This window comes from Carlito syrichta, unplaced genomic scaffold, assembly GCF_000164805.1.
Source record: "Carlito syrichta isolate Samal-C Ts95f unplaced genomic scaffold, Tarsius_syrichta-2.0.1 Scaffold302085, whole genome shotgun sequence".
Taxonomy (NCBI): Eukaryota; Metazoa; Chordata; class Mammalia; order Primates; family Tarsiidae; genus Carlito; species Carlito syrichta.
The window spans coordinates 252,269-262,581 of NW_007246181.1; the positions used below are offsets into that span (position 1 = coordinate 252,269).

A 10,313-nucleotide genomic window follows, 5' to 3' on the forward strand; every position below is an offset into this window, starting at 1 on the left:
CAGGCAATCCACTCACCTCAGCCTCCCAAAGGCGGGGGATTACAGGCTGAGCCACCAAGCCCGGCTAAAATTTTCTTTCTCATTAGCCAGGCATGGTAGTGTGCACCTGCAATCTCAGCTATGCTTGAGGTGGGAGGATTACTTGAGCCCAGGGGTTGGAGGTTGTGTTGAGCTAAGATCACACCACTGCGCCTCAGTCTGGGAAACAGAGCTTTTAAAAAAGATTTTAAAAGATATGGAAAGGTTTTTGCCTCCAAAGGAAATTATAAAAATAATGAATTGTTTTGAATACACTCTGTTACAGTTTCCTTCCTTTTTTATGAATAATTGAAGAGTAGCCAAAGAATTGAGTTCCTTGCCATAAGGTTTATGTGAAAACCCAGGTAAAATAATAATTATTTTTAAAATGACCATTTATAGCAAACTTGAGAGTTCGGTGCTCTCACAGTAAAGCATGATCTAAAATGTGACCAACTAAATTAACAACATACTTTTCATTAATTATTAATAATCATTCAGTGTCACTTACCTTATTTTCAGCCTAATTTTGTTCACGACTTCATCTATGTTTGCCAGAGACTACAATAAAGAAGAAAGAGCACCCAGTTGTTATTCCATGACCTGAAATTCCACTTTCACCGGGGCATGATGAGTTATAATGGCTATTTTTGAAATCTCAGGAAATTTTATCCATAGTATGATACTATTTTTATTTTTTAAAAAATTAAAATAAGCCAGGCTCGGTGGCTCAACCTGTAATCCCGTGGCTTTGGGAGGCTGAGGTGAGTGGATTCCCTGAGCCTGCGGGTTCGAGACCCGCCTGGGCAGTGAGACCTCATCTCTACAATAAATCAAAAAATCAGCCGGGCGTGGTAGTGCATGCCTGTAATTCTGGCTACTTGGAAGGCTGAGGTGGAAGGATCGCTGGAGCCCAGCAGGTCGAGGCTGCAGTGGCCGGGAGCAGCCACTGCACTCCAGTCTGGGCGACAGAGTGAGACTCCAACTTAAAAAAAAAAAAAATTTAAATAGTAGTTGACAACTACTGCCAAATTCATCCCAGCATCCATTTTTCAGAAATAAATAGAACACAGACATGTCTACATCTATTCACTTATATATTGCCTATGGCTGCTTTTAGGCTACAATGGCAGAACTGGGTAGTTGTGGCAAACATTGTATGGCCCACAAAGCCTAAAACATTTACTACTTGGACCTTTATAAAAAGGTTGCTAACCCTGGTATCTAATATTCATACAACAAACTACTCATAGCAATAAAAATGAATGAATTATTATAACACACAACATGGATAAATATTCCTGACATGATGTTGCAAAAAAACTAATCTGAACACAAGAGTATATACTGTATGAGTTCAAAAACAGGTGAAAGTATTCTTGTGTAAGAAGCTAGGAGAGTGGTTATCTGTCAAGGAGGTGGTGATACTAAAGGGGCAAGAAAGGTTTTCTGAAGATGTTTTATTACTATTTTACTTCCTGATCGGAGTGGTGGTTACATGGCTATATTTTATAAAAATTAATCACATTGTACACTTACATTTTGTGTACTCCTCTATATTGTGTTATACTTCAATAAATAAATTTATTTTTAAGTATATAAATCCATTAGAAAAACGTCTGGGAAGACATACATTAGTAATTGTAATCTATAAAGTTTTAGTCTATGAAAAGTTTTAATCTGTGGAAAGGAGGGATTTCAAATTTTTCTTCTTTTTGCCCATGAGTATTTTACAATTATTCTGTATTGACTACGCCCTGCCACTACAATTATAACGTTTTTTAAGATGACAATGAAAACACATGGACTTAGAGATGAGAAAAATGTGAGGAAATGGCGCCCCCTAATGGAGGCAAGGAGGTACAATTTTATAGTACCATTTTAACGTTTTTATTTTTTATTTTTTTTGAGTAGGAGTCTCACTCAGTCGCCCAGACTGGAGTGCAGTGGCCGCTTTCGGCCACCACAGCCTCGACCTGCTGGGCTCCGGCGATCCTTCCGCTCAGCCTTCCGAGTAGCTGGAGCTACAGGCGCACGCTACCACGCATGGCTAATTTTTTTAAATTTATTGTAGAGATGTGGTCTCGCCAAGTTGCCCAGGCGGGTCTCGAACCCGCGGGCTCAGGCAATCCACTCACCTCAGCCTCCCAAAGGCGTGGGATTACAGGCTGAGCCACCGAGCCTGGCTTATTTATTATTACTATTATTATTATTATTATTATTATTGGGCTTATTTTAGTCAGAGTCTCACTCTTGCACAGGCTGGAGTGCAGTGGTACGCTCATGGCTACCGAAGTTTTGGCCTGCTGGGCTGAGGCGATCCTTCCTCCTTGGCCTTCCAAGTAGCAGGGACTACAGGTGTGCACCATCACACCCAGCTAACTTTTTTTTTTTTTTTGAGTTGGAGTTTCACTCCGATGCCCAGACTGAAGTGCAGTGGCTGCTCCCGGCCACCGCAGCCTCAACCCACTGGGCTCTGGCGATCCTTCCACCTCAGACTTCCGAGTAGCCGGAATTACAGGCGCGTGCTACCATGTCCGGCTGATTTTTGATTTATTGTAGAGATGAGGTCTCGCTGCCCAGGCGGGTCTCAAACCCGTGGGCTCAGGCAATTCACTCACCTCAGCCTCCCAAAGGCGCGGGATTACAGGCTGAGCCACTGAGCCCGGCCCCAGCTAACTTTTGATTTATTGTAGAGACGAGGCCTCACCAAGTTGCCCAAGCTGGTCTTGAACCCCTGGGCTCAGGCAATCCTCTTGCCTCTGCCTCCCGAAGTGCTGGGATTACAGGCGAAAGCCACTGCATGTGGCCTAACTCAACATTTTTAAAGTACAATTTTATGAATCCGATTTCCTCTCCCTCGACAGATATTTTTATCTCAGAAGGAGATGGGAGTAATACAGAAATTGTGCTTATAAATATCTCCCAGCTACCTCTGCTGGCAGGAGGAGGTCAGAAGCCTTCCATGACCATGTCAGACAAGAGAAATAGGTCATGACTGTTTAAGGTGTCAGACTGGGCCATTCACATTTTGTCTACTGCTCTGACCAAGCCAATGGTTACCTAGAAATTTCAGAAGTCCAAGAACAGTCTGCAGTAAAGATGAATCTCAGAAAAGAGAAGTTGATTTAATTACAGAATCCAATTCTCTTAGACTCAGTCCAATCGAATTCTGTCAAGACTGTCACTATCATGCTAACAGTAGTTGAGTTAACAGTGTTAACAGTAGCTAAAGTTTGGCCCAACCTAGCCACTAATAACTTGCTGGTGAGCAAGTTGTTTGACCTTTCTGAGTTTCTATTTCCTCATACACAAAATCAGAATAAAAGTTCCTGCCCTGCCCATCTCTGCTGGAACCCACTCTTTTTAAAAAAGCTATATTTTGGTATTAAAAAAAAAAAAACCCAGCCAGGCTCGGTGGCTCAGCCTGTAATCCCAGCGCTTTGGAAGGCTGAGGTGAGTGGATTGCCTGAGCCCACGGGTTCGAGACCTGCTTGGGCAACTTGGTAAGACTTCATCTCTACAATAAATCAAAAAAAATTAGCCGGGCGTGGTAGTGCACACCTGTAGTTCCAGCTACTTGGAAGGCTGAGGCGGAAGGATCACTGGAGCACAGCAGGTCAAGGCAGCGGTGACTGGGAGTGGCCACTGCACTCCAGCCTGGGTGACAGAGTGAGACTCCAACTCAAAAAAAAAAAACAAAACAAAAATCCTGTCTTAAAAGTGTTACTATCAGGGAAACTGGGTGAAGGGTGGCCATGAATTCTTTGTACTATTCTGGTATTTTTCTGAAAATGGGAAATCATATCAAAATTTTTAAACTGTAATCCATTTAAAATTGGTTGGGCTGGGTGCAGTGGCTTATGCCTATAATCCCAGCACATTGGGAGGCTGAGGCAAGAGGACTGCCTGAGCCCAGGAGTTTGAAGCCAGCCTGGGCAACATGGTGAGACCTTGTCTCTACAATAAATAAAAAAATTAGCCAAGCATAGTGGCATGCGTCTGTAGTACCAGCTATTTGGAAGTCTGAGACCAGCAGAGGCCTGCTCTGCTCCGGCAATCCTTCTGCCTCAGCCTTCCAAGTAGCCAGAACTATAGGCGCACTCTACCATGCTCGGTTAACTTTTTTGATTTATTGTAGAGACGAGGTCTCACTATGTTGCCCAAGCTGGTCTCAAACCTAGAGGCTCAAGCAATCTCTTGCCTCTGCCTCCCAAAGTGCTGGGATTACAGGCCTGAGCCGCCACGCACAGCCACCATGTTTTTTTCACTTAGCAATATAACTTAGAGGTCATCCCACATCAGTAAATATTGATTTAGTGGTACTGTAACCTTTTCTTAAATTTAATAATCTTCAGATGTGAAGGTCTTGCTTAAGTCATAACAATATTTTCTAAGAAGAATCCAATATATTTATGCAGTGAGATGTTCATCTGCATTTAAAAGGGCAAAACCTGGAATCAACCTAATTGCCCATCAACAGAAAAGTCAAATAAATCAGGCCATATTTATTGGCTAAACCTTTATGCTACCACTAGAGATGCTGGTCAGGTAAGCTCTTCAATAACAAAGACGATAGCTTGTGATGCCATTTTATAGCTGTCATAAAATCAAACATCATTTTTATAATACCATAAATACAGCTACTCAAAGAACAGAAAAAAATAGCCACGAGTGACTGCTTTTCCTTTATTTTCCAGATTCTCTACTGGGAAGCTAAGAGGAAAAGGTGCTAGCACTGAATGTGGGTCTATTATGCAATACTTTTCTAGGTGCTTTACAGAAACGACTTCCCTTAGTCCCTGCGGCCATGCCAGGCACACTGTTATCCTCTTCAGTGTTAAGATTGGGAAACAGCCTCTGACAAGATAGATGAATTCTCTGAGGTCACAGAGAACACACACAGTACAGACAGATTCAGCGGGGGTCACTCTGACTCCAAGGGCTCTGCTCTCTTACTCTATTGTGCTACCTCCAATGGTTCTCAGCCTACTTTTCCTGTACCCCAAAACACCAAAACACCAGACAGATGACACCCCTCCCATCAGGTCAGTGCCTCACTATGGCAGTGCCCCTCACTGGGGTTGAAGGCCTCTCCTGGAGCTTGGGCAATGCCCCCAGGAATCGACTAGTGGCTGCCCTAGGTGAAGACGGTTCATCTAGTTTAACTGTAGAGTTTCCATTGTATAATTTTAAAATGTTTTTATTATTGAAAGGCATTTTCTGATTTTAATGGCAATTCTTGACAATTACAGAAAATAAGTAAAATTACCTGCATGACCAGGAGAGTATAACCATTAAGCCACCGCACCTAGTCCCATTATCAGAATTTTTGTATATTGCCGTCTACTATTCCATGAAAATATGGAGCTTTAAGCTGGGATTATAAACAATTTGGCATCTTGTTTTTTTAATATAGCAATATAGATCCAGAGCATTTGGAGGGTCATTAAAAATTGTTTATCGTCGGGCTGGGTGGCTCAGCATGTAATCCCAGCACTTTGGGAGGCCAAGGCAAGTGGATTGCCTGAGCCTGCAAGTTCGAGACCAGCCCGGGCAACTTGGTGAGACCTCATCTCCACAATAAATCAAAAAATTAGCCAGGAGTGGTGGCGCTTGCCTGTAGATCCAGCTACTTGGAAGGCTGAGGCAGAAGGATCGCCTGAGCCCAGCAGGTTGAGGCTGCGGTGGCTGTGAGTGTCCAGCCTGGGTGTGACAGGGAGACTCCAACTCAAAAAAAAAAGTGTAAGTGACACCACTACTTTCTATTACCTTTTCAGTAAGGCCCACAGGCATCTGGGTTGGTAGATGAATTGCTAAGTGTAACTCTGTGACCAGGAAAATAAAGGTAACCTTGTGTCATAAAATTTGCTGAGTTACTCAAAGAAACTTCACTACACGTGGGGGTATAATTAGACAAAACATAACTGAATCTGTGGGACAACAAATATCTTGTAGTACCTTCAATAGTTTAAAAAACAAGTGTATATATATTTTAAAAAAATAAAACAAGTATATAGTACATATACAAACAAATCAGAAAAATATGAAAACCTGGTATATAATTTTCAAATCCGACACTGAATTCTGCCTTGGTGAGTCAGTCATTACTATATTTATTCCAGTTGTTCCCAAATATCTATCTCCATCTAATTCCTAAAATTTTCCTTTCATGCAAAATCATGAACTACACAGGCTATTTGTGAAATCTCAAAAAAGACAATCACACAGTGTATCATTTTTTAAACTTTATTTTAAAAATGTATATGTCCATGAGAAAATGTTTGGAAGGATATAGGCCAAGATATTAACAACAATGGGGACTATGAGCTTCCCATTCAAATATTTCACTGTGTAACTCCCCCTGGACGACCTGAACATGTTCAACACTGGGCTCCCCCTCACGCCCTCCTCCCATCCTACTTACCACCGAGACGTGCTCTTTCTCTTTACACCCACCCAGTCTGTCTGGCTAGAAATCCAAGCTCAAAATCCTTGACTTGGCCTATAATGCGCAGCTATACCATTCTCTCAGGGAAGAAAGCCTTTTCAGATCCCTCGGATGAAGCAGGGCCCTGGCTCTGATTCCACTGTATTGGTATGCTTCCTTCATGACAATGCTATCACATCTCAGATTTGAGTGCACTTTGTCTCTCTGCGTCTTACTATCCTCACTGTCAGACAAGAATGACAAAGTGGAGAATTTACCATGGTTTAGTGCTGGTACACAGTAGACATCCAATAAATGTTAACTATTATTATAGTTGTAGTAGATATTAGGACTCTTTTAAGAGCAAGTAATAAATATTTATTTATTTATTTATTGGTTTTGTTTTGTTTGTTTGTTTATTGGAGTTAGAGTCTCACTCTGTCGCCCAGGCTGGAGTGCAGTGGCATGCTCATGGCCAACCAAAGGCTCGACTTGCTGGGCTCAGGCAATTCTTCTGCCCCAGCCTTCCAAGTAGCTGAAACTACAGGTGTGTGCCACCACACCCAGCTACTTTTTTGATTTATTGTAGAGATGAAGTCTCCCCCGGGTTCAGGCAATCCTCTTGCCTCGGCCTCTCAAAGTGCTGGGTTTACAGGCATGAGCCACCACACCAGGCATAAATACTTGCTGAAGACCATATCTGACTTGCTCATCCTTCTCTCCCTTTTTTTTTTTTTTTTTTGAGTCAGAGTCTGAAAACCCAGCCTGGAGGGCAGTGGCATGCTCACGACCACCATAGCCTATACCTGCTGGGCTCAGGTGATCCTTACACCTCAGCCTTCTAAGTAGCTGGAACTACAAGCACGCACCACCATGCCCAGCTCACTTTTTAAAAATTTATTGTAGAAATGAGGTTTCACCAGTTGCCCAGGCTGGTCTCAAACATGTGGGCTCAGGAAATCCTCTCACCTCAGCTTCCCAAAGTGCTGGGATTATAGGCGTGAGCCACCATGCCCAGCCCCCAAAGCTCTTACAGAGTGTAAATGGTTTCCTGTTGAGTAAATGAATATGTGAATTCTGGATTCTGCATGAGCCTCTACTTTTATCCCTCAGGCACCAAACTGTGTGACTCTTGTCTCCTAAACACCTCTCAGATCTGTTCTCTCCATCTCACAGCTGTCCCTCAGGCTCTTACCATCTCTCTCCAGGGATCTATTGCATTAGTTTCCTAACTGGTCTTCCAGTCTCCAGTCTCCCACCATCCACCACTCATCCTCCACACAGCTGCCAGACGGGATTTTTAAAATGTGAATCTGCTCCAGTCACCATCCTTTGATGAATAACAGCCGATTCCAGGGTGGGGTGCAGGCATCCCCAAAGGGCCTGCCAAACTATCCCCTGGGGTATGAGAAGATTGAAACCTTGATTTTTGCTCTTTATTTATATAGCATATACTACTAAAGCCTAATTTATTTAAGATTGGTACTAGAATATTCACATACTATATACAGGCTTAAAAATTAGCCCAGTGGCCAGGCGTGGTGGCTCACGCCTATAATCCCAGCACTTTGGGAGGCCAAAGTGAGAGGATTGCCTGAGCCCATAGGTTCCAGACCAGCCTGGGCAACTTGGTGAGACCTCATCTCTACAATAAATTTAAAAATTACCTGGGCGTGGTGGTGTGTGACTGTAGTTACAGCTACTTGGGAGGCTGAGGCAGAAGGATCACCTGAGCCCAGCAGGTGGAGGCTGCAGTGGCCATGAGCATGCCATTGCACTCGAGCCTGGGAAATGGAGTGAGAGACTCCAACTCAAAAAAAAAAAAAAAATTAGCCCAGTGAAAGTCAGTTCTGTGAAAAAATATTTCACTGGAAAATCTTGGTGACCATAAGCCTCAAGGACAGATTCTCCAGGATCCTTGCTCAACCCTCAGTCTCAGCTCCTGCGAGGCTCTGTTCTCTATGTATATCTTGTGTTACCTGTTTCTGCACGTTGGTCCTGTATTTAAAATGGCTTTCCGGCCGGGCTCTGTGGCTCAGCCTATAATCCCAGCACTTTGGGAGGCCGAGGTGAGTGGATTGTCTGAGCCCATGGGTTCGAGACCCGCCTGGGCAACTTGACGAGACCTCATCTCTACAATAAATCAAAAACTAGCTGGGCATGGTAGCGCGCACCTGTAGTTCCAGCTACTTGGAAGGCTGAGGTGGAAGGATCGCCGGAGCACAGCAGGTCGAGGCTGCGGTGGCCGAGAGTGGCCACTGCACTCCAATCTGGGCGACAGAGTGAGACTCCAACTCAAAAAAATAATAATAAAAATATGGCTTTCCTTCCCTTGTCATCCAGGAAGATTTCCCTGGCCACTTGCTCTGCCTAGAAGTGTGTCCCGCCAGAGCTTGACTCCTTCTTGTCCATCAGGTCTCAGTTTAAAGGGAACCACCTCAGAGGGAGCTTCCTTTAAGCTTCTGTATCTAAAGGAACCTCCTACCCTATGCTTTATGCTCTATGACTGCACCTGCTTTGTATCAGAATGTTAACCATACTTGATCATGTCTTACATATGTATTCGTTGATTTATTCTTGTCTTCCTCCCCATGCTAGACTCCATGAGAACAGGAACTTACCTGTCACCTTTACCATTTCTCCCTAGATTTGAAAAACAGTGCCTGGCACTTAGTAGATACTTAATAAATGACTGCTGAGTTTGACTAAATGAATGAATGAATGAAAGAATGAATCAAGACTTGGCAGACTGGTCTCAAACCCATGGGCTCGGGCAATCCTCTCACCTTGGCCTCCCAAAGTGCTGGGATTACAGGCTTGAGCCACCACACCCGGCCTAAGAATATCTGTTCTTTTGTTTTGCATTGTACCATCCCATTCTTGCTTATAGCATTCACCAGTGTCTCCCTCTACCTGATCATGTACAAGGGCATGGACTGGGTCTTATATATCTTTGTAAGCCTGGCACCTGGTACAGTAACTGACAACACATGACAGGTACCCACTGACCATCTGCTGAATGAATGAATACAAAACTGAGCAGAATTCTGCTGCTTCTAATTCTGGTCTACTTCTCATCAAAACACCCAAAATCCAATTCTGTAAGATAAACCCACCTACATAGGAAAATCACCCAATAAAACATAAAGTCTAAAAATACACATCTTGAGCTAGGCATGGTAGCTTACACCTATAATCTCCCAGTGTTTTGGGAGGCCAAGACAGGAGGATTGTTTGAGGCCAGGAGCTCAAGATTATTCTAGGAAACAGTGAGACCCTCTCTCTACAAAACAATTAAAAAATTAGCCAGGTGTGATGGCACATGCCTATAGTCCTAGCTCCTCGGGAGGCTGAGATGGGAGGTTTCCTTGAGCCCAGGAGTCTGAGGTCACAGTGACCTATAATTGCACACTGCACTCTTGCCCAGGAAACAGAGCAAGACCCTGTCTCTAAAAATAAGGTTTAATTTAATTTATAAAAGTTTTTTAAAATAAAAATTTACAACTTGGCCAAGCATGGTGGCTCACACCTATAATCCTAGCACTTTGGGAGGCCGAGACAGGAGGATCACTTGAGGCCAAGAATTCAAGATCAGTCTGGGCAACAAAGCGAGACCTCATCTCTACCAAAAAAACTTTTTTGAGTTGGAGTCTCACTCTGTCACCCAGGCTAGAGCGCAGTAGCACGTTCATGGCCACCACAGCTTTGACCTAATAGGCTCAGGTGATCTATCCACCTCAGCATTCCAAGTGACTGGAACCACAGGCGTGCACCATCATGCCAGGCTAAATTTTTGTTTTGTTTTTTTATTTTTGAGTTGGAGTCTCACCCTGTCACCCAGACTGGAGTGCAGTGGCTGCTCCCG

General features: G+C 43.6%; 1 protein-coding gene across 3 annotated transcripts in view; it reads right to left on the reverse strand.

Annotated features, from left to right (window-relative positions):
- The window catches only part of VPS53 (VPS53, GARP complex subunit), a 170,677-nt gene that overhangs the window by 155,362 nt on the left and 5,002 nt on the right, over positions 1–10,313 (reverse strand). For all 3 annotated transcript variants that reach the window (XM_021711355.1, XM_008056040.2, XM_021711356.1), the window contains exon 3: positions 530–579. In XM_021711355.1, coding sequence (XP_021567030.1) covers positions 530–579 — 50 coding nt within the window. The remainder of the gene's footprint in view (positions 1–529; positions 580–10,313) is intronic.